This window comes from Alligator mississippiensis, chromosome 1 (assembly GCF_030867095.1).
Source record: "Alligator mississippiensis isolate rAllMis1 chromosome 1, rAllMis1, whole genome shotgun sequence".
Lineage (NCBI taxonomy): Eukaryota > Metazoa > Chordata > Crocodylia > Alligatoridae > Alligator > Alligator mississippiensis.
In genome coordinates this window covers 172264383-172289398 of record NC_081824.1, presented here as the reverse complement: position 1 = coordinate 172289398, position 25016 = coordinate 172264383, and the positions used below count along the sequence as shown (strand labels likewise).

General features: G+C 45.2%; 1 protein-coding gene across 1 annotated transcript in view; it reads left to right on the top strand.

The window, feature by feature from the left end:
• Window positions 1-7837: 7837 nt before the first annotated feature.
• KCNK17 (potassium two pore domain channel subfamily K member 17) overlaps window positions 7838-25016 on the top strand; it is a 50405-nt gene continuing 33226 nt past the window's right edge. The window contains exon 1 of the mRNA XM_006257880.4: window positions 7838-8035. Coding sequence (XP_006257942.3) covers window positions 7838-8035 — 198 coding nt within the window. The remainder of the gene's footprint in view (window positions 8036-25016) is intronic.

Genomic DNA, 25016 nt, shown 5'->3' with positions numbered 1-25016 from the left:
TTCATTATGAGAAAATGTCACAAAATGTGAGAGATCTGTATTCCCTGGAAAGCACAGGGGTGACTTCTCCCACCCACCTGCTTTGCTGGATTCAATGTTCTGGGAAGTTTCACATCATGTTTATTTTTGTATCTCACCCGCTTGTCTTCATCACTCGTAGTAGATACCTATAGACTCCAGCTTGGCTACTCTAGTCCAAAATGCTGGAATATGAATAGGCAGCTATCGGCTTTATTGGGTTCCTTCAATAAAGTCTGGAATACCTAGATACCTTCCTAAACCCCATTCTAGTCTAGCTACCACCTACCTCACAATTCTTACCTATATAGGCCTCATACAGACATTAATTTTCTCCTGGGAGTCACTGTTCTCCCAGGAAAAAACACAAGTATACAGATGTTCAGGCTTTTTCTTCCAGTATAAAAATGGCTGCTTCAGGAGAAAAATAACCTGGGAACAACTGTTTGTCCTGGGAGAGTGAATGTCTGTACATGCCATAGATCTTCTCTCCCAGCACTGATCTGCTACTTGCCCCTTTCTACAATCTCATTAGTGGAAGAGCCTTCTCCTCTGCACTCTCCTTCATCTGGAACAGATCTCTCTGTCTTATCCAGCTTGTAGATCTCATAAGGAAAATCTCCCCAACCTATATTCTGCTTAGATCCACTCTTCTCTCTACCTCAGAACAGATAACCTAATATTCACTAGAACCTGTCTTTACACAACTATGATTAGTAAATATATACATCCCACTTTCTCATAAAATGTTGCTATAAAACATTTTATGCTGTGGTTTATACTGAAAGAAATTATTCAAGTACTAATAAAGTTGTACTGATGTGTGTAGATGATCAATTCCATCTAGCCCCCCATTCTTCCAGGGCTTCCTGACTTGCCTAGTCAGCACAAACCATGTGCTATGCCATAAAAGGCAAGTAAGCAACACACTTTTCACTGAGTTGCGTGCCACTAAATATTCTAAGTGTGCAAACAGATGCAAAACGTGCCTAACATGCTGGAGATGTCTCCGCTACTTTCCCCCTCCCCACAGCAGCCTGATGGGGAAGAGTTGGAGTCTCCACTTCCTCAATCTATTCCTCCTGCCAGTGAATAACTTCTCTGCCTGCATTTGGGCTTACCAAGTAGCAGCAAAGTGAGACAGACTAACTGGTGTTTGGTCAGTTTGCCCACAGGGCTCTGAAAAATACACATGAAAGCAAGCAGAGACTTGTTAATTTTACCGTGTTGCTGCTGCTTTTAGCTATCTGTGCCCAGATGGGAGGATACATTAGTGCTGTGCCAGGTCACATTTGAGACCTTGCTAAAAGAAAAAGAAACTGTGCAAATATCACATCCCCAAATTGGTGGTAGATATTTCCTGTTCACCACCACAGGGTATGTTCAAGGCCCAGATGTGGGAATCTTAAAAATGTCTAACCTCCAAGGTTAAAATTACAGGAGATGTATGCGTATAGCAGGAACTTCCGCTTTTTCCATGGATGGACAATGTATTGCAGTGTTTCTCAGCCAGTGTTGCCTGACCCTCAGGTGGGCAATGAGGGAGTGACTTCTGGGACACAACCCACCCAATGAGGAAAAGAAACTGGCAGATTTATGCAGTCACTACGACCCCACAGGAGCTGGAGGAAGGCAAGAAAGAAATGCCTTGTTCCCCTTCTCACTGCTGTTGTTAATAACCCAAATCCTGCAGCCTGTACAGAAAGGAGAGCTCTTGTTTTCTCGCACGGTGCTCAGTTCTGAGGAGGGGAAGCAGCATTTTGATGGGTTTGAGGTTGACATCACAACTTGCAAATACACCATGAGGAAGAGAAGCAACTGCTGCACCCCTATGGAGGCCACCAAGCCAGCACCAGCCCTATGCTCATCCCACTGATCCAGTTACCAAGTAAATCCTTCTCCATCTCAAAGCAACAGATCCACCAGCATGTCCCACCCAGCACCACAATACTGTCTGCAAGTTTGTGGCATGACCCCAATCTCAGGATCTTTTCAACTGTAGGATTCAGGTGGATGCTGGCAGGAAATCACAAATGTTTTGGGGGTCTGAGGTGAAAAAGGCTGAAAATCCCACATGTAAAATAGTCTCCCAAATTTACAGCATTTAGTCTAAGCACAAAATGAAATCATTCAGGATTTTCAGGTTAATCTGTCAATTACTGTATTTGTTATAAGCATTTTAAGTGGTCCTTTTACGAATTTGAAGTGGCCTCACCTTTTCTTTTTCAATTGGTCTAAAGAAATAATTTCTTGATTTTTTTTTTATTTGCAAATGGGTGCACTTCTAGACACTAGGCTTAACTTTCACTTATTGGGATGTTTTACATAATATTTTTATATAACATCTATGTGTTAACTAGTGTAGATACACGTATGTAATATTTCAGTATGGTTACTTTTAGTAGGTTGCATTGTGTAAGTAATTGATTTTTAAAATAAGTAAAAAAAAAAAATCAAAGAAATTTGCCCATTTTGATAAGATGTCAAATTTTTAATGTAATCTTGTACGTGATCATTTTTGCATCCTTATAAGTTGTGGAGATACTGAGATTCTAATTTTAAAATTATTAGCATCACTCAGATATTAAATAACTGCATTGGAGAGTCCTAGTTGAGGCTGTGCACAGTGCAAGTTGATTTTTTAGTTCTTTGAGGAATATGTTGAGATCTCTACTACCTTCGTGTTTGTGATACACTACCAAGTGCTTCTAGTAAAACTTGCTTTATATTAGCACATCCTTACATGTTATATTGCTCTACTGGAAAGAGGAGGCAGTACTGCAAAATTTTTAAGATGCTCGGTTTATACAATTATACAAAAATAAAGGGAATAGAAGTGACTATGAGGTATTTCCCAGTTGAATATTGTCAGAAAAGTAGTCACTCACATTATGCTCCCTAGGCTGCAATCTCTACATGAAAGAATCTATCCTGAAAGTTAATGCAATTGTTGCTCAGGATGTTCCACCCTTGATATGATATTTTCAATCAAGCAACTGCAAGAGAAGTGTAGAGAAAAACTAATGCCACTGTACATAGCCTTCATTCATCTGACAATGGTTTTCGAAGGTGGTCAAAAGACACAGCTTTTTTTTACTGTTCTGAAGAAACTGGGTTGTCCCCCCCAAATTGTTGAACATCATTCATACATTACATTAAGGTATGAAGGCAACTGTAGTATATGAAAACAAAGAATCAAATGCCTCTGATATCAACAACAGGATGAAACAAGGTTGTGGCTTAGCCCCCATCATGCTTTTTAACATTTACTTTTCATTCCTGCTTCTTCAAGCACTCAAGGACAGCAATGATGGCATTTATCTTTGAACCAGACTAGATAGAGGCTTGTTCAGCATTGCATGGTTTAGAGCAAAAACCAAGGTGAAAGAGCTGGTACTGGGAGAATTCCTGTTTGCGGATGACACAGCCTGGGTTGCCCACAGTGAATCTTCCCTGCAAAATCTCATGGTCCGCTTTTCTAAATCATGCAAGAGCTTTGAGATGGCAATTAGTCTCAAGAAGACTGTAGTGATCATGTACCAAGAGGTGGAAAAAACAGTACATCACTCTGGAGGGTAAATCTCTTGGTGTCATTGACAGTTTTTGCTACTTGGGTTCTATGATCAGCAGGAATCTTGACCTTCAGATTGAACTAACAGAATCAGAAAAACAACTAAGATTTTCAGGCTATTACAGAAATGTGCATGGAATAATAGCAACCTATAAAGGTGAAGATGCCAATTTATGAAACTTGCTGTCTTCCGTTTCATGGTTCAGAAATGTGGACTACATATGCTAGGCTTATCAAGAGATTGAACCGCTTCCACATGACATGCCTGCCTAAGATCCTTAAAATAACATGGGAAGACAAAATACCAAATACAGAGGTGCTGCAGCATATAAGACTGATGCACTTAGGCTGCTTTCAGATGTTAAAAAAACAAAACAAAACGGCGGTTTACCAGAAGCAGCAGCATGTTACTTCAGCCTGGCTCTGCAGCATCTGTATAGATCAGGCACTTCAGTGGGGGTGGTTTGGTGCTTTTAGCTAAAGCTGACTCAGTCATCTACTTGATAAAAGTGCCAAAAAAGCCCCACTAAAGCACCTGATCTTTACAGATGCTGCAGAGCAGGGTTGAAGTAATGTGCTGCCTCTTCTGGGCATGGGAACCCACCGAGTTTAAATAAAGTCCCTTTGGGGGTGGGGAAGGTTACATTTGCAAACACCCTTGGAAACAGCTATCAAAAAGAGGAGGTTGTGATGGCTCAGTCATGTCAGAAGAATTGGAGGAGATTGCCTCTTCACGAATATTTTGTACAGTGAGATTTGAGACAGCTCTAGAAAGTGGGCTCACCCCCTATGGTGGTATACAATGTGTGCAAGAATTATATGAAGCCATTCAACATCAATGTAGAAAGCTGGGAGAAGTGTACAGAATCCATTCTGATCTGGAGGGAACATCTGGCACTGGGTGCATGAAAGCTAAGTGAGAAAGAAGAAAACAGCAGGCTGTAAACTTGAACTCCAATCACACGGATCTGTGAAACTTGTAACAAGCTGTGTCGAATTGGGATTGTCAGCCACAAGCGGATTCATCAGGAACCTGACTAAACCTCTTACGTGTAACACCATGATCCAAAGGATTGACAGTTACCAACTACATGTGTCTACACATGATGTTGAATCCTGTTGGTAAAACCCTGGGTTTATACTGGGCAGGTCCAAACACCTCCCTGAACAGTGTAAGTTATCTGTTTGCCAGTACTGATCCACCAGGGGACTGACCTATCAGGTCAAGGCCTGTATAGATCTTGTATAATCTATACCAGAGCAAATGGACTTCCAAGAACATTTTCAAAATAAGTATGTGAAAAGATGTCGCTATACTAGTGTGGTTGAATGTTGTTATTATGAAAGTGACTTATTAACCACTACTACTTGTTAAACATACACTTTGTGTGAGTATTGTTTTAACTGATATTTATCTGTAATGTTTGTGTACGAGGAAATACACTTGAGCAACTTTAACTCCAAAATCTAGATTGCAGCCTTAGTGACAGGCTAAGAAAGGTACAGTACTTTCCATTCTACCCCATGTGCCAGCAACAAATTACACCCAAATTACATCCTCTTCTGGTGTCTGGGGTATAAACAGGCACAAGGTCCAGGTACCCTGCTAAGGGATTAAAAGGCTACTTTTTACTTTTTCTCTTGCCCCTGGATGGCTTGTGGTCCAAGCTTTAACTTAGTAAGTCTTTGGTGTCTAAACTGGAGGAGAAGGGGGCAGTTGTTTCTTGTTGCAGGGATAGCTTGAAGCGATGAGGCCCATACTATTTGAGATTTAGAGAAACACTTGATGCAGTCCTGCACAACAGACGAATCCATCAAATTAACATTTTTTTCTACTAACGAGTGTAGAAAGCACCAACCCTGCTAGGAAAAGGCACTGATCAGATCAAGAGATTTCAATTTTTTATAGAATGGATCATAGCTCAGGATAGATGTGGTCTTATGTTTTCATTTCCCTCCCCTTCACCTGCACATATCAGTCCTGGAGCACCCCAAGTGATTGCTTACACAGCTAAACTATATCAAGACAATATTTGAAACTGCCATTTACTGTAATTTCCCAGCTAGGCATAATGAGGAAGGCAGGGTCACCAGCCTTTTTGCAGGTCACCAGTTACACTGTTAAGGGTTTCAGAGACCACAGCTTGAATATCTCTGGGTTCAATGACTGTGGTCCATTTATCTTGGCAGATAAACAGAACCCCTTGGAAAGCAGCAATGTGCCCAATACTATCCATTCTTGAAATATAACACACTCATAGGGAGGTGTCACAAGCCTGTCTGCAGCTTTGTGAATGAGACTTAGACGAACCGTTAACACAATCGGCTTGGAAACCAAACACAGAAAGACCTGGATGGGCTGCCACAATTACCAGAATAGGTGGGAGGTAATGAGATAAGTGGTAATGAGCTGTCAGGACACATGCATTAATCATACCCTGCCTAGACAAAACAGGGAAGAAGAGACCCCCAAGCACACCCTCTGACTGAGATCAGTAAAGCCCATAAGAGAGCCTGTTTAGCCCCGGCTGACACTTTCCTCTGAATTTCTCTCTTCTAAAGCAACCCCTCTTAGCAGTTTGATTCCTTCTCAGTATCTCCCCACCCCCTCTGAGCCAGGGAGTAAGAGGTGTCAGGCAGTGGTACCACTTGCCTTTGCTTTGATCATTCCCTCCTTGATTGATTCTGGGAGGGGAGGATAGGGAGTGAAGCTGCTGTGAATCACACCCTTTGGCCAAGCCTACCTGTGAGTTTCATCACCTGGCTGCCCCAGGTGCCAGTGTGTGGCTTGCACCCACACTTACACATCACTGGGGAATTTGCCTCCCACCCACTGTGTTACAGAGAATAGGTGGTATGTGCGCAGTCTGCACTAGACTTCAGTGCGATTCCACTAGCCATCATTTCTAGCACTGGGGCTATAGACTTGAGCGGGTCCTGTATATCCGGACAGGAATTAGATGTAGCTGTCTAATGCTGGCGATCTGGTCTGTAGACCCAAAGCCCCCATGGTAACAATACTATGTTTTACCTAGGCTGTTAACTGCTTCAGTAGGGACCACCCAGAAGCTGCTGGCAAGAACTGTCTGGGAAGTAGGGTTGGCAACTCTAATTGAAGCTATTCTAGGAGATTTTTTCCCCCAACATGACATATTGTCATTCATTTTATTTTCTTAAAATATCCTATTAAAATCTCCTAGATTGCTTTCAGTAGTCACTGGGGGATCAATGCCGATTCTGCTAGGCTCCCAGCCAATCCAGGAGGGTTGGCAACCCTACGCAGAAGGTCTATAAGCCTGTACACAGGGAGCACATGGGGACCCAGCCCTTTGGGCAGGGAAGCCAGGAAGGCAGTTTAGAAAAGGCCGGCGGGGTTGATTGGGGGGCCATGTGTCCTTCAGACATGGGAGTGCCATGGCTCGAGGGGCTGGAGCTGTCATCCTCCACCAAGCGCAGTGGCATCCTGCTGCGGTCAGACTATGGGTGCAGGGTGGGGGCCCTGGGGACTGGTCAGCTGGGGGGGAAGGGAGGCCATGCTGGGGCCTGGGCAGGGCAGGGTAGGGGGAGCTGTGGGACCATGGGGAGGAGATGGGGGCTCCCCTTATGGGGCTGAAATTGGTTCCTAATTCCTGGGTCCTTTCTCAAAGCTGATCTTCCCAGGGTTCAAGGTGGCCAGCCATGAATGAGGCATGCCGCAGAGTTAAGAGTTTCACCAAGCAGCCGCACCCTGTGCCTGAAGAAGGGTGGTTGTACCCAAAAGCTTCCCAAGCAGAAGTTTTCCAACTCCTTCCGTGCTGCCAGCTCTCCTGATTTTGGGCGTCGTTCTCAAAGCCTGCGCCTGGGGTCCAGATACAGCTACAGATACAGACGGATCGAAGAAGAAGCGACCGTGTTCACATTCCCGCCGCGCAGACCCGAAGGACAACGCCAAACGTTAGGAGAGCTGGCAACACCCACCGTGAGGAAAGAGAGCACCTTTCCCAAAAAGCCTGGGCTGCCCAGCGAACGCGCGCTGCCTGAGACTCGCCTGAGGAGCCCGGGCGTGCAGCCCCGAGCCAAGGAGCCGGCTCATGGGGCGACGTCCGGCCCGAAACCGCCTCCCCCGGGGCTGTTGTGCGGGCAGCGGGGGGCTGCAGGGGGAGGGCCCGCGAGAGCCGCCCTCGCGCTGTCCCCGCCCCGCGGCAGCAGCCGGCCCGGCTCGGGCGCGGAGCCGAGGCCATGTGCGGGGCCGGGGCCGCGACCGCTGCCATGCAAGGGCGGCACGGGGCGCGCACGGCGCTGCTGCTGCTCGCCTACCTGGGCTACCTGCTGCTGGGCAGCGCGGCCTTCTGGGCGCTCGAGGGCCCGGCCGAGCGCGACGCGGCGCGCCGCCTGCTGCAGGGCAAGTGGGACCTGCTGGGCAACTACACGTGCCTGCAGGGGCCCGCGCTGGAGCGCCTCATCCAGGTAGGGCCGCGCGGGCTCGCCCGGGGGTGGGTGCTGAGCCCCCCGCCTGCCCTTCTCCCGTGGGGTGGGTGCTGAGCCCCCCCTCCTGCTTCCCTGCCATAGGGGCACTGAGTCCCCCGCCCCTCTGGTGTGGGGGTGGGCACTGAACTCCTCCCTCCCATTCCTCTCCCATGGGAGTGAGCACTAAGCCCTCCCCCCCCATGCCCCTCTACTATGGGAGTTAGTGCTGAACCCTCTCCCCCCCATCCCTCACCTATGGGAGTGGGCACTGAGCGCCCCCCATGCTCCTCTACTATGGGAGTGGGTGCTGAACCCATCCCTCACCCATGGGAGTGGGCACTGACCCCCCCCCCCGCTATGGGGGTAGGCACTGAGCCCTGGGCCAGGCGCCATGCAAACCTGGAGGAGAGAGGTTTTAGTAGGGTAGGCTGGAACAGCCTATAGCCCATGGGGTTGGGCACTGAACACTAATCCTAGGGCACTAACCTTAATCCTAATCGCTCTCCCATGGGGGTGGGCACTGAGCCCCCTGCCCCTGTCCTATGGGGGGTGCAGTGGAGCAGGGAAGCAGGGCTGGCAGAGAGCCTGCCAGGTGCCCACTGAGCCCCCGCTGCCTCCTGTTTCTCCCCTCTCCAGCAGCCCCTCTTGGCAGTTCTGCATGTCCCTCACCCACTTGAGGGGCCCTAAGAGGCATGGGGTGCTGGTCCTGCTCTTGCTTTTGCCCACCCCTCCTACCCCCCAATCGACTCTAAGCAGGGGGTCAGTGAAGCTGTGAGGAATCCCACCCACGAAGGTCGCACCTCCAGCCTGTGGCTCGCACACACCCTTTGCATATCACTGGGGAATTTACCCTCCTTCTGCCCCCCCACGGTGTGTGACAACAATCTCTGGGCTCTGCACTAGCCAGACAGTGGGGGTGGCCTGCAGCAGGCTTCAGTGAGTTCGGTTCCACTTATGCACTGGGGCTCTAGGTTTTAGTAGGGCCTGTACATCCCCGCAGGGATTAGTTGTTAGCTGTCGGTGCCCATCAGCTGATCTGTAGGCCCAAAGTCCCCATGGTAACAATGCTACGTTTTACCTAGGCTGCCAACTGTTTCAGCTGGGACATCCTTTCTCCTTCCTATTTGTACAGAGCATAGTGCAGTGGGTTTCATCCTTTCTGGACTTGAGGCACTCCTCCATCACTTGTGAATTGGGTGGCACTTCATTTCAAGCGCTGGTTTCTATACTGCTGTGCTTACCTCCTTACACAGACATTGGGTAGTAAGGGAGAAGGACCTTCCAGGCAGGGGATAAGGCTGAGCTTGGCTTATCTGCTTGGTTTTTATAAGCTTATCTCCTCACACCTCTGCCTCCCATCAAAGGATTGGGAGCATCCCAGGGTGACTGAGCACCCTGGCTGAGAATCACTGGCCTAGCACAGTGAGATCCTGATCCATAACTGAGTCTCTAGGCACTACTGAGATGCAAATAATAAATGAGGATAATCTTGTACCTGGAAAGAATCTGTTCACATTTAAAGTCATTTAGCATTACTTTAAGCCTTGCCCTATCCTTCATCCTTTTCTTAGAGCAACATATTTAAGTTAAAATTGAATTGCTTGTATGTCCTGTTTGCTTCAGGATGCTGAAAATGCTGCTTACTAACAAAGTTGATTTTTGGTATGTCCAATGCTAATTTTGAGAATGATCATTAGAAAGTGGTGTAGTCACACACAACCTTTGTAACTTTTAGCAGAACATTGAAACAGCTGTTTTGCCTCTGCATTTTTTCTGAGCTTTTTTTTTTTTTAATATACCTGTTTTCCCAGTGTCTCTGGTCAGATTGTCTTAACTGTGACTATAATTCTTAAATATCTTTCCCCCTCTTTTCCTTCACAAGTCTTTAAGCTGCCAATCTTTAAGCCAAGTAGTTTAGTTAGAACAGAGATCATGGTAGAAAGTTTCATCATACTGGTCAGTTTTCTAAGGGTTAATTGCAGGTAATTTTTGCTTCACTGAAGAAGCTATTCAGAATTACCACCCATAGTATCATATTGGCAATATAACTTATTATAATAATCAACAGAAAGCCGTCTTTCCAGTAAGCTTAATTGGTTTCTTTCAGTCCTTTTTTTCAGTTTTGTAGTCATTATTTGAAAAAAAAAAAAAAAGTTAAAATATAGACATAAAAAAATGGCACTGAGGGTATTTGCCTGACAACTGTGCATAGGGCAAATTTAGTCTCGCTGAAACCTCCAGCAGACAGCACATATGAGAGAGACGGGCAAAATTAGTGCAGTTTTGGTGCAGTCTCCTTCTCCATCAGATTTTGGTTTAGAGAAACAAAGTGCAAACTAAGATGATGGGCCCTGTGAACATTTGTAGTTCAGGAGGGTGGCAGGCACTAGTTAATGGTTCCTTTTTGAGCCCGTATCTGCTTCATATCAATGCAGACAAAAATACAGATGGCTTGAGTTTTCTGCAAAACCAAAATTTGGTAGTGGTGTTGGTTTGGATCTTGATTTGGATACCTGACCCCAGAGCAATATGAAGTTTAGGTATAGTTTTCCAGTCCGTTCCATCTGCATATAGAACAGTCATCACAAATTATCATCTTATTAGGACTCCCAACAGAAACCGAAGACTGAACTGTCAGGGTGACAATTCCACTCTCTCAGCCCTGGATGCGATAAACTGTAAGTTCTTCAGGGTAGGGGCTGTCTCTTTCTGGTGAGGGAGAGTCAGAAGCACAATAGGACCTGACATCTGCTCTTTCCCTTAGGTGTTACAGTAGTACAATAAATATTATCCATACTGTGTGCTTTTTAAACCATTTATTGGGAAATGTTATTTGAATTAATTAGCTAGAGAGATATAAGAAATAGAGTTGATGAAGCCAGTTGCACATTTCACAGTGCACCCTCACTTAATGTTGCTGCTTTCCATGACACATCTGGAATGCTTTACAGGATAAGCACAAGGTCTTGGCTCTTACCCTAAGGAACTTACACTGCAAGTTTTAGATGAGTCCATGAATAAAAGTAGCTAACAGTAATGGGAACTGGGGGGAGGAAGGTGGACAAAGGTTATATTCAAAGGAGTGATGATAAGATAGTCACAGCACAGAAAGTAGAAAGCTTTTTCTGTTGGACTGCATGGAATGATAAGAGGAGGCCTTGGGTCATTTCTTAGCTCTGCTTTCTGCCTACTTGGTGTGGTTTTGAAGGTAGTTTTGGAGCCATTTTAGTGTTCTGTGACCACACTGGCTGCACTTTGCACTGAGGAGAATTACGGGTTGCACAAGATGTAGGTGGGGAAGGAAGTGGGGTTTTCTTTCTTTTTTTTCCCCTCTTTAATCATTGTTGCTATTAAATGAGAACTGCCATGTGTCTCTCTTTCCTGTTAGGTGAAACCCTGACCTACTCTTGAATTACCCTATCCTTTTTATATCAATTTTTATAATGAGAATTTAAAGTCCAAGATAAATCACGTGTGAGTCCACTTCTTTTCTAGGTCCCTTACTGTTTTCCTTTGTGGCATTGCTTGGATACAGTGCACATGCTCAAAAAATGGCCTTGTCCCCAGCCAGCTGCCCACCTACTGTTTACTTGGCAAAGTCATCACTGGTCCTACCTAGTTATTGTGTTTGTGTTCTAGATATGGAGTTTAATTAGAAGAGAGGTGAAAGAGTATTTATGAAAATGCAAACGCAATGAACGGACTGTTTAATTATTCTGACACCATTTATAAGCTGAAGTCCTTCAGTGTCTTGTAATATACTAATTTTTTTCATCAAGACTAACTCTAAACTTTATTATTGATTGTGTTTATTCCAGGAAAGCCTAGGAGCCAACAGAGGATGGGGTCCTATTTTGCTAAGCACTGTGCAAACATAATTTAAGATTTTTATGATTATTGTGATTAAATTACATTTATTACAGTAGTTCCTAGTAACCAGCCAAGAATGGACCCAACTGTTTTAGGTTCTGTATAAACAGTGGTAGACAGTTCCTGCTGTAGACAAGAGAGCACAGGGAAGGGGAACCGCAACGTGCAAGCAAGGTGAATGCTGCAATGTGCTGGCTGCAGACATCACCATAGTTCAAACTGTAGGTTGCTTTGTGTTTGAATCTTGTCAGTGGAAGAGGGGTATAGCTGGATGGAGCAGCAAAGGGAGGGAGCAGGCAAGAGGGGTGAAGCAGCAGTCAAAGAGGACAGGAGAGAGAATGATTAAAAAGCAGTGTGATGACATCCCTGTCTGTGGGTGCCTGCTTGGACTGCTTTCTGTAGCTTCTCCCCTGACTGGAGTCTCTGGAGGGCACTTCCTTGCAATTTCTTTAGCAAAGGTCAAGTAATTAGGGGTAAAAACGTGCAGTTCCTTTAAATGTATGTGCTTTCTTGTAGTGAAAGTCAGCACAGTTGGGACGAGCAGATTAGGCTCTGCCTGTGTGCACATCCCTGCCTGGGTGCCTGTAATATTTCACAGGAAACACCTCTCAGAGAGAAAATAGTGCTGTTTCCTGGGCTATACTTCTAAGACTGCAAGCAAAGGTGCTGTTTGTGATCGGGACATCAGCTTACTAGAAACAGGACTGAGAGTAGTAAACAGCCATTAGATAGTATAACAAACTGAGGAATACCTGAGTTATATTTAATGAATAAGGTAGGGGTCTCAGTGAGAAACTCACAAGAGATGAGCAAAGGTAAGGCAGTCACCAATCCATGCCTTCAGAGCAGAGAAAGGTAATGAGGACAGGACCATCCGTGAAGGAGAACCTACCGGACTGGCTCCATCCAAATTAGAATGGTTGACTCTTCCCGAGGCTAAGTGAACAACGAAAGGAACTCCTAAACCTCAAAAACCTTAGAAAAGGGCAGTGATTTGGGTGAAATGGAATTGGCTGCCTTAAGTGTATCAGTGAAAAGTTGTCAGTCTGGGGCTGACTGGGAGGCACAGAGATGGAATGAACCAGCTGCATGCAGATGTGACCTAAAGTGCTGGGACACTTTTTGCCCCAATGCTCGTTCTACTTCTCTCTGAGCTATACAGCTGGTCTGATAAAAGATACCTCAGAAAACCCTTGCCTCTCATGCATGCAGAAAAGCCCATTTCTTCCTGCCAGAAGTGGCATTAGCTGGGCTGAATAGGGACTTTCAGAGGTGTAAGGAATACCCACACATATAGGCTTGTTGTTCTTTTTATTGTTCTCTACACCTTTGGTGTCTTTGGGGGATGAATAAATAACACTTTGTTTTGAAAATGCAGTTTCTGTGTCACTGCAAAGAGTGCTGTCATAGGCTTCTTGAGGGAGGCTTTTACAGATGCCAAAACTAAACTTGGCTTGAGTTGCTGGCAGGTTTAGGAATGAAGCCCAGAGATCCCATCTGAGAGTGTTTGGACTGTGTGGTTGCACCCAAAGAGAAGAGCAGGAAAGCAGGCCTGTAACTGAAGAGAGATACAAAATGGATATATCCAGTGATATCTTGGATCCCTTTATATATCCAGAATTGCACTAGATAATACTGTAACACTTTTTAATCAATGGATTCAAACATATGGTTGAGATGTGAAGGGCTTTGTCGTCAAGAGAGGGTAGCTTATGTGGCTAAGCTTCAGGCTAATATAAGCTGGTATTCACTTTCCATGACATTAGCTGTTAGGGTCCCATTGATTTTCTTCATTCTACTGAAAGTACCTACCACCTCTCCCAGCTCCACCAAGGCTCCTTTCCTCCCCAGTCCTACTCTGCACTTTTGAGCACTAGACAAGGACTAATGTAATGAAGCTGAATTGGGTTAGGGACTGGCACATTTTCTGATGGCTCTCCTGTGAGGGCAGGGGCTCTGAGTGTAGACACAACCACAGTTTTGCTGGTAGAACTTGAGGAAAACCAGAGAGTAGAGCAGGCTACTTTAACTCAGAAGAGGGTTTCTTTGGAGAACCACCCAATCAAGGCCCAGATGTAAACACCCCACTTGCCATGGAAACTTGCTTCTGAGTTATGTGGCTTGTGCCTGTGGCTAGTTTTCCTTTCAGATGCAAAAATGCCTGAAGGATCCTTCTTTTACTCATGGTTTGTAAGAAAAATCTGTCGCTTGATGGCTGATTGTTGTCATGGCTGAACACAAAGTCCTCTTTGACTGATTCTTCAGACTCTCTTGCTCCTTTGGCTGTCATGCAGACAATGATTGTGGGCTCCGCTGCAGCTAGTGGCTACACTTCCTCAGAGTCCCTGAAACCAGATGCATAGTCACATGATGACTCTTTCTGGCTTACAGTCTCTGCAAAGTTGGAAATATGCCATTTCAGAGAAGGGTTTTAGCACTAACCCTCTTCCTTCTTTGCACTGTTTTCTCTCCTTTCTCCAGTTTACCCTTTTAAAAAAATCCCTCTCATGTCATATCATGTGATACCTCCTTGCAGGTATCACATGATACTTCCTCCTTAATACCTCCTTACAGTTGTTTCCTGTATTTAGTATATTGGTCTGCCCATTCTGTATCACTGGAGCAGCACAGTTTTACTTGAAGCGTATTAATTACATGTAGAATGATGGGGAAGGAGAAAGTCAAAATAGAGCTAAATAAAATAAGTACATCTTGCATCATGCCTCGAATCTCACTTGAGTGGAGCGCTAGTGATCTATGAAAAGGAGCTAATTCTAAAGGCATTGCTGCCAGCTAAAAGCCTTCTGGCAGCCTAGGGTAGCTTAACTCCAGAGTCAACAACCAGAGCCTCATGGATAATCTTAACTATGGTGATTACCAGAACAGCCAGTCTCACAGGTAGGTACCAGGTGATTAAAGGATTTAAAGATCATCATCAACACCTTGACTTGCACCTAAAAGTGAACAAAAAAGCAGTGCTGGGTGTCAGGAAACGTATCCCTTCAAGTAGCCTGCACTTAAGTGGGCTATTCTGAGGGTGACACAGCAGGGGTGACTATGAAGAGGTGTACATAAAAGCATGACTTGAGACTCCAGGGGCAACAAGACTGGTAGGCCATATTTTGGCAGGAGGCAATCAGAGACTCAGAATAAATGGTCCAGGCACCCTCTCTCAATGTTCTTCCATCCCTTCCTTCTTAATAGCATGCACTGTTTTCTTCTACAAGTTATATAGTACAAAAGTTCAGTTTCATCAAGACCCTATCTCCTTCTGGTAATGAGGCTATCAATTAAAAGAACTCTTAGAAGTGAGGATCATATATACATTCATGAGAATGCAGCCTCATGCATCTGACATTCTACCCTAGTGACTTCCTATACACAGATGACAGAAGGCTGCTGAAGTTCAGCGCTTTCAGGAAAAATGAGAGATGCCTTCTAAAATAGGAGAAGGCCCACTAAAGGGTCTGCCCTGTAAGGTCACGCAGTACCTTGTGGGCAGTGGCACTAATAGCTGCTAACTCTGCAGAAGCATAGAAACCTTATGCCTGTGTTTAGCTCAAGGAAAGAATCAGCTAGCACAGCGTTTCGGCAGCCTCAGTTCCAGGTATAAGCATTGAATGCATATGTGTACTAAGTGGGAGTTAGCCCATGTGCATGTTCTTAGTACAGTAATGTGTCCAGAGAAAGGCAGCCTAGAGACAGGAGAGAAATGAGCATCCATAGATGGCTCCCTGAGTGGAGGCCTTGTTCATGTGTGGCTTTCCCCTGAAAAGAGGGGGGAAAGCCATTAAGCCTTGTCAAAAGCTCACCTACCAACTCTATGCTGTCTTTAAGTCTTTATGAAAGACAAAGGTCCCTCATGCATGGTTGGTGGCAACTTCCGATTCTCATCCTTTATGAAGAAAACTGGAAGGAAACCAACCTCTGCAAAAGAAGCTTTCTCCTTTCTCTTGCACTGACACCAAAGCAATGGTCAGATCCAACCCAACTGGATTGATCTGTTCTGGAAAGTAAATGGAATGTTCCCTTTACTGGTAATCAGTTCTTTTGCCAAGTCTAGGCTCTCTGGGGTTACTCACCCTATCTAGAGCTGGATTAGAATATATCAGGTGCTATTACCCAGGGGTCATGCCGCCACATGCTGCAATAGCAACACTTAGCAGCATGACCCAACCTTCTGCCTCCACAGGCTAGATGTGTGGTCTGGGGTTGGTCCACAGACCTGACCCTGCGCAGGGTTGGTCCCTGGATGCGACCCAGCACACTGGATCCAACCACACATTGGCCTGACCCTTCATACCTGGATCTGGCCACAGAGCAACTCTGTGCTCTAGCCTGATGGCGCCATTTAGTGCACAGGTCCATGTTATCCAGTTTGTAGTGCTCCCCATGGGTCCAGAAATTTGGCAGCCATGAGTGGCAATTAATACTGCCTCCGTTCCCTCACTGCTGAGTTTCCAGATGTCTGGGAAGCCCCATGTGTTTGGAGATTGAGCACTACTGCTATATAAAACTGGATGTTACCAAATGCTTCCCTATAGAGCAGTCTGTACTAGAAATGGTTGCTAATATAATAATGCTAGTTAGAAATGTGGTTGTTCTATGCTGGTAAAAGTCCTCGTGTAGCTACAATTATAGAATCATAGAAAATCTTAGAAAAATAAGGATGGAAGGGAATTCAAGGTGCCATATAATCCAACACCCTGTCCAATGTAGAAGAAGCAGTAGATGGATTTGAATTTACAACCTCTCCTTGAACCATAAATGCTCTGGCACTTGAGCTATTACCTCATGTTATAACAGGATAAAAGTACTTTTGCCAGTACAGAATAATTAGCCAATGGAAATGGCATGCACTCTAGTGGCAAAAGCACTAAGCCTTAATACATACAACTAAGAGTAAGGAGAAGAAAGCTAGTTCACTATGTCTCAGCTTTTTCAATGGTTCTAAGATGGCACAGCAGCTGGAATCTATCCAACATCTAATTCATCTCCAAACTTCCCTTCTTTAGTCAGAATTCAGATACAGTGTTCCATCCTAGCATGGACTGAGGTCAATGCCAACAGATCATTGTGCTTTGAACTATAGATCTTTTTGTTTTCTTTTGAAACTTACTGACCCTTGTCCTCCTAATCTAGGACAAAAGCAAAACTTCCTTCTTATAGCTTCTCTTATCCTGTAAGATGTAAGTGAATGTTTATATTAATCATTCAAAGACTTCCAGCACATAGCATTTATATCTCTTAATTAGTCCCTTATCACAAGTCCGGTGACTTGGAGATGCCTTTTATTAATAACTGGGGTAGAAATGGAATTTTCTGAGACCAGGCAAACCATCACTATTTGTGACATCCTTTGTTTTCTGGAAAAGTCAATTCCATGAGTTCATGTGAAATTCAACCAACACAACTAGGGAGTGTGATTTTTCCCCACCAACCTGGTCCTCAGTCTCCTGTTCTGCCTTTCCCAAACAGATATCTGAAATATACTCACTTTTAGAGAGTGAAGCAACATTCCATGTTGCACTATTACTGTGAACTGTGGCTATAATGTAACTATTAAAAAGCACAATGTAACAAAAGCAAAGGTGTTTTAATTTTTCATGAGCCATCATCATGACTGTCTATAATATTGTGCCTCAAAAGAGTTGTGGGGAAATGTGGAAGAAATAAAGTATGGTCCAGTGGATAGGAGAGAGAAATGAGAGTCAGAAGATCTATTCCTGTTTTTTCTAGTCACCTGGGGCAAGTCATTTCACTTCTCTGAGCCCAGGCTTTTCCTAAGCCTGACTGGAGAAAAGGGAATTTGTAGGAAGAATAAGCTGTTCTGAGTATCCATCATTTACACGAAGTGCTGCCAAGAAGATTAAAGAAGGAGGTAGAACCACAGGTGCAGAATGTGAAGAAAGCAGTGTCCCAGTTCACTTACACATGCACATGTGCCTTCATCATGCTTTCTGAATTCTTTTCTGAATGCTATGCTTTAGTCAAATGCAAGTTAATGGGCTCAGCAAAGGGGTAATCTGGTGAAATTCTTTGGTCTGTTAGATGATCTAATGTAATGGTTCTTGCCCTGTGGCCTATCATAAGCCCCTCCTCTCATCCCAGGTCCACCCTACCCTCCCATGCCAGGTCCATCTGCCCCCACTCTCCAACCCACACACAGCCCCACAGCCGACCACCCTCATAGTCTAGCTACCTTCCAAATACTCCCATTGCCCGCAACAGCATTGTTTTAAAGAGGTACTGCTTCCCATACTGGAGCTAGCACAGGCAGAGTTGCTTGGCATCAGGAATGTTTGGGAGTAGCAATCAGCATCCTCCCCATTCCAGTTTTGTGAGTTGTCCTTACATCCCACCCATGACACCTCCATTTCTGAGGATTTGTCAGTCTGACAACCCCTTTAGATCTTAAAAGCTAAGGATGAATGAAAAATGGAGTTAATTTTACATACTTGTCCTTGGAACATGTTTTGCAATCTTCAGGTGAAAGCTAAATGTTTCTGACTTGGGAACAAATTTAAAGTTAAAAGTAAGTGGAAGCAGAATCTAGGGTGCAGACCTGAGGCCTCTAATCTTTGGAGCACTCAGTGGTAGGAAGTTGGACTGCTGCAAGGAACTGACAATTGAATAGCACATTCATGATAAGGAGAGAAAGGGGTCGAGCAGAGGGAGCTGTAGAATTTGGATCTTCCATATGTCCAGAAATTATAACCAAAGCAGAAGCTAGAGAAATACAGAAGGAGAAGAAGACAAAGAGAAGGAAGGGGGAAGGATTCCATATCAGAAGGCCTGGGGTGTACCAGTGCAACACTGGTCAGAAAGGAAAGATAAGAGAGCTTTTTACTTAGAAATGTCCAGGAGAAAGCATACTCCAGAGGTGTCAGCCTTGTCTACCCTTAAAAGGGTTTGTTGGTGGCTCTTAAACTAGTTCCCCGAATGAAATGAGCACTATTTTTGCAAGTATAAATGCATCTACCCTAGAGCTTGTCTAGGCACCAGGATCACACCTCTTCCCACCCTTTTACCAATGTGCCAGTCAAGATTTGTAGTATTGGCCTGGCTGTAGTCTCAAAGGCTATGTTGTTGTTCATCTTCTGTGGAAGGGCTGTCTAAGAGCTGTGAAAGGCTGAAAGTCAGATGGGGGAGCAACTAGTGAAGGTGTCTGAGTTTGGACAGCAGATCAGAACGATGCTTTGTTGGGAAGCACAAGCAGTATGAGCAAGTCAGCACTGCACTCAGGTGTGATGATGACTAAGCAGATAAATGAGGTCTTTACTCTCCAAAAAGAAGTTTGGTAGCCCCTGAGTTATGCTTTGTAGGTATCCTTTCAAGGAGTAACCTTTGGATTACACCAGAACCTCCTCATGGGCTGCCAAAGGGTTTGATTTAAGAAGATTCTGTGTATTGTGATGTGGAACAAGGCACAACATGCAGCTGTGATTGTATCAGGATCTAGAGGCATGAAGCATAGTTAGTGAGCTGGTGGCAGGTGGCTCACCCATTCTCTTTTGCAAATTTCAGGATTTGGGCTGAACAAAATGGAACCAGTTCCTTTCCAAGACACTACCAAGGGGCATGGTTCGCATGATGCGAGGTAATGAGATGTGTTATGCATTATTACACAAAGACAAGGAGACAGACATCCACCTTTCATTAGAGCAGTTTGAATGTAGCCCACTCCTAAAGTATCTGAAACAACCGTGTTGGAACATTGAAGTGGGTTTTAGAGGAGTACAGAATAAGCTGAACTTGGCCTCAACGTGATGCTTTAAGCAAATGGGATGAGCTGTCTAGGTAAGAAAGAGAGGCAATTTCTAAATAAAGTTATACTTTGATAAATCCAGGCAAGATATCAAAAGAGTATCACTGAATATATCTTATTGTAGCTACTAATACTACATTTTTATAGAACCTATTGTCTAAGGTGCTTAATACAGTTTACTAATATTAGTGATTAAGACTCCCTGTGAGGTAGGGAAATGGTGTACAGAGAAGTGAGGTGACTTCCTTGGAGTCCTAGACTGAGTTTGTCAGCAGAGATGAGAGCAGAACTCGGATCTGGTTCTGCTGTTCTTTTTAACCACTAAGACTCTGCTTCCTCTTTGTGCTTCCTCTTTTGACAGAAATTTTTCCTTGACTTTTACACGTGACCTTTCAAGATCTCAAGATGTCACATTCTTATTCAGCAATTTAATGATTCACATCATTGCAACAGTGCAACGGCCTTGACTGGGCTTGGTCGATGTCTCCAATCTGTTTTCATAGATCTGGCTTCAGCTTCAAGTATCTGAGGAAAAAGCGGATGAAACATTCACCCCTATTAGTTGATTTTTAAAATACCAGGTTTTGAAAAAGAGATCTAGTAAGTTTCTACTTTAAGCAAGGAAAGTGCAAAAATCCCAAGTCAAATCTCTGGGCTTTTCTCCCCCAAATGCATAGAAATTCAGTATTTTTGCATGACTGGCTGTGGGGTGGTGGTTTTGGTTTGTTTGTCTTGCTTTCTGTTTTTCTTATCCCTCTGGTTAACCAACATGGGTTCATTAGGGGCAGGTCCTGTCAGACCAACCTGGTGGCCTTCTATGACCAGGTCACAAAATCCTTAGACGCAGGGGTAGCAGTGGACGTAGTCTTTCTGGATTTTAGGAAGGCCTTCGACACTCTCTCACTCCATTCTCATTAAAAAACTAGGGGACTGTGGCGTCGACACCTACACAGTCAAATGGGTCACTAACTGGCTGGAGGGCTGCACCCAGAGAGTGGTGATGGATGGGTAATTTTCAACCTGGAGGGATGTGGGCAGTGGGGTCCCCCAGGGCTCGGTCCTTGGACCCACACTGTTCAATATCTTCATCAGCAACTTGGACAAGGGGGTAAAAAGCACCCTGTTCAAATTTGCAGACGGCACTAAGATGTGGGGGGAAGTGGGCACGCTAGAAGGGAGGAATAGGCAGCAATCAAACCTTGACAGGTTACAGGGGTGGGCAGATGAGAACAGGATGGGTTTCAACACTGACAAGTGCAAGGTACTGCACCTGGGGAGGAAGAACCAGCAGCATACCTACAGGCTGGGGAACTCCCTTCTCGTCAGTGCAGAGGCAGAAAAGGATCTTGGAGTCATTATTGTTGCCAAAATGAACATGGGCCGACAGTGTGGGGACGTGGTCAGGAAGGCCAACTGCACCGTGTCATGCATCCACAGATGCATCTCAAGCAGGTCCAAGGAGGTGATTCTCCCCCTCTATGTGACATTGGTCAGGCCGCAGTTGGAGTACTGCGTCCAGTTCTGGGCACTGCACTTCAGGAGGGATGTGGACAGCATGGAGAGGGTCCAGAGGAGGGCCACTCGCATGATCAGGGGTCAGCAGGGCAGGCCCTACGAGGAGAGGCTAAAGGACCTGAACCTGTTCAGCCTCCAGAAGAGAAGGCTGAGGGGGGATCTAGTGGCCATTTATAAACTAGTCAGGGACGACCAGTAGGCATTGGGGGAGTCCCTGTTCCTCCGAGCACTACCAGGAGTGACTAGAAATAACGGTCACAAGCTGGCAGAAGGTAGATTCAGGCTAGACATCAGGAGGTGCTACTTCCCAGTCAGGGCGGCTAGGATCCGGAACCAGCTTGCAAGAGAAGTGGTGCTGGCTCCTACCCTGGGGTCTTTAAGAGGAGGCTGGATGAACAGCTTGCCGGGGTCATTTGACCCCAGTACTCTTTCCTGCCATGGCAAGGGGTCGGACTTGATGATCTGCTCAGGTCCCTTCCAACCCTACCAGCTATGAAATTATGGTTTGTACGTTGGTAACAAATAGCATTATCAGACACTTGGTAAAAATATCAACTTATTATTATGAAAAATGACTACGTCTAAACAGAAAACTTGCTGTATCTTGAGCTGAACCCTATAAAAATACTGTATTTGACTACCAAGTAAGCACTCCTTTTTTCCTAGGTTTTGAAGGAAGCAACAAACCTGTTACTTGAATAATCAGTTATAGTACCAGACGTGATTTTGATTTGCCTATGTATCCAATAAATAACACATCCGTTAGTGGCTGGTACAGTGGGGCACACTGGATAAGCATGTCATCTGGATGCTTTTGAAAACAAGGTTTAACAAGGAAGTGACTAACTGTGGACCCAATATTCAAGGCTGCTGAGTGCGTCCCATAAGGGTGCTGAGTGCCCTAGACAACAGAAGCAGACCCAACACTTGCTTTCAAATAGCTGATTAGGGATACCCACTACTCTCACACCCTGAAGAGTGGAGATACACCATGTTTCTTAATGGTGATATTTTAGCTTGTGCATATGCAGGCTTCTCAGCCTTTTGCAGGTTCAGATCAAGCATAATGGCAGGCAGGGAGGGCATCTGAACTTCCATGCCTGTGGACCTGAAACATGCAAGTAGGGTGCTGGCCTAGTTGAAAAGATACAACCCATGGATACATACATAGTTATTGAGATTTCCCCATTTGGAATTGGAATTGAATTGGCTATTGGATTTGGACTGAGATGGGAGTATAACCAAAATCTGCAGGACTTCAGGACAATAGTCTCATTGTACTTGATGTTATCACCTCCTCAGGGAAATCTTAGGCAGTAGTTTCCAAATTTCATGATGTAGATCACCTTTTTATCAGAGTTCAAAACTCCTGTGGGCGTATCCTCTCTTAGCACCCCTATCCTTGGGAAGTTTTAGGAGAGAAATAGGGAAGTGAGATGCAAATCAACTATTATCTGTTTCATGGGCAGTCTATTTCAAGCTGCTCCTGCTGCTTTTCGTTTCCTGCCTGAGTTGTTATTTCCGCTCTCAGAATAAAGACTTCAGCATCACTAAAATGGGGTCTTCCTTTGTTGCTCACAGCCCTCTCCAGTGTCATCTCTCTGGAGCTCTTCACAATTTGCATCTGTCTTTCTGGTGGTATTTTTTAGCTTTCTGAGCTCAGTGTTACCTAAATTCTTGATGACAGCTGAACTTACACCAAAGGAACAGCTGGAAAAGGAAAGGTGGAAGTAAGCACAGTGTACAAAGATATGTCAGTAGTTTTCTTTGTTAGGTTTTATGGAAGCAACTGAACTAAGCAGTCCTGGGCTTGGCTCATGCTGTCAGGGAACCTCATGGCTCAAAGACTGTCATAGAGACCTCCTTTGCAACAAAATCATCCACTGCATCATCCACTGCTTAGTGCAGGGGTGTCCACAACCTTTTTGAATGTGGGGCCGGATCATGAACTTTTTATCACCCAGTGGGCCGGCGAGCCATATTCAAAGACCTCACAGGAAGTGCTATCACATCAGGAAGTGATGTCACGTGACCTTTGACACCAATGAAGTTGCAGAAAGTGACAATGAAATGGATCTAAATAACCAATTCAAAACTCTCCCTCTATAGCATCCACCTCTGCCACTGTTCGGGACAGGATACTGAGCTAGAAGCATGGCACTTTTTATGCTCTTATGTTCAGAAGCTCTTATGTTCTTTGGCTGAGCTTCCAAACTATGGCTGAGATTTGCAAAATGGGGTAGATGGGCATGTTACAAAGTTGTCATAAAAGATTTGGAGCCCTCTAAATCCCAGTCATTTTAATGGAAGTTGGCCTTTTCACTCAGCTTTGAAAATCTCAGCCCAAGGTGCCAACCAAATAAGTCAAAATATATTTTGCATTTCTATTCAGTGTATTTATGTGGGGCTTTCCAAGTATTTTACAAACATGAAATGAATCTCAGGATGGGCCCAACTGGAGCAGCAGGGGCTCAGCTGCACTTTCCCCCTACCTGCGCTGGTCAGTCCCGAACGGCACACGGCTCCTCCGCCACTTCTGCTGGCTGGTGCTGACCCAGGCGGGTCTGTCCCATTGGGAGCAGCATGCAGCTGAAGCTGGCTTCCCACGTGCTGCTGGGGATGGGAGGAGCCTGGCCGGGTTGGCACCAGCCAGCAGAGGCAGCGGCAGAGCTGTGTGCTGCTCAGGACTGACCAGCGCAGGTAGGGGGAAAATGCAGCTGAGCCCCTGCTGCTCCGGCCGGGTTCATCCTGCAGAGAGGCACATGGCTACTCCTCTTCCCACATGCACCACGTCGGCAACGTCAAGCTGACGCAGTGCAGTGCATGTGGGAACCTTGTCCCTTCCCCAGTCCTTCAGCAGCCATTAGGAAGCTACTGAGGAGCTGGGGGAGGGACAAGGGGTCGCAGCACCGCGGGCCACAAAAAACGGCTTGGCGGGCTGCATGTTGGCCCGCGGGCCATATGTTGGACAAGCCTGGCTTAGCACTCCATACTATAGAGACCCTGAGCAAAAGCCAGAAGGGGAAAAGCTTTGCCTTTTGTTTTAAATTTAGCTCTTCATTTCTCAGAAGAACAGAAACATTTACGGATTTGTCACCCAGCCAGGTTCCAAGTTTCCTTGACCAGAAGTTTTGACAGGGGGGCAAACAGAAGTGCACTTGTGGTGTTGAGAGTCTTGAGCATAACTTCTTATCCTTCTTCTTGTCAGTCTCTGGTCAGGAAGCTGGACATCAAAGATAAAAAAAAAAACACGTAATGTTTAGGACCTCCATTCCTTACAGTCTGACAAACCCCAACATGGATGCATGTCCAGGAAAAGAGGGGCAAGGAAGGAACCAGGAAATAACACATATATTCAAAATTAATCTTTTTATTAAGCTTCTACCTTTGTCATTTTGTCTCTGTTCCTTCTTACAGGGCCAGTTCCTACTACCATTACATGTATTGAGCAGTAAAGTATGAAACTGTAATGTACTCTTTGAGTTATCCCAGTGAAATTAATGAGGTTGCTCACAGTGTAAGCAACGAATCAGTGTAAAAAAGAGAATCTGGCCCTTAGAAAGCCAACTGCTTGGCAGGAGGGCCAGCCTCCAACATCTTAAATATCAGAGGACAGATTGTTAGAGCTTAGCAGCTGCTAACTGTAATTCTATTTGACTTAAATGAGCTTGAGTTATGAGTAAACTAAAAGGATGCCTCCAAATACACAGCTTGTAAACAGTATATCTTCCTTGGAAAAGCATCCGTATTGATCTTGGAGCTGCTCTTCGTTTACAGAGTGACACCTAGCATGTGTCTGTACTACTACACACTCCAAGAATAGTGTGA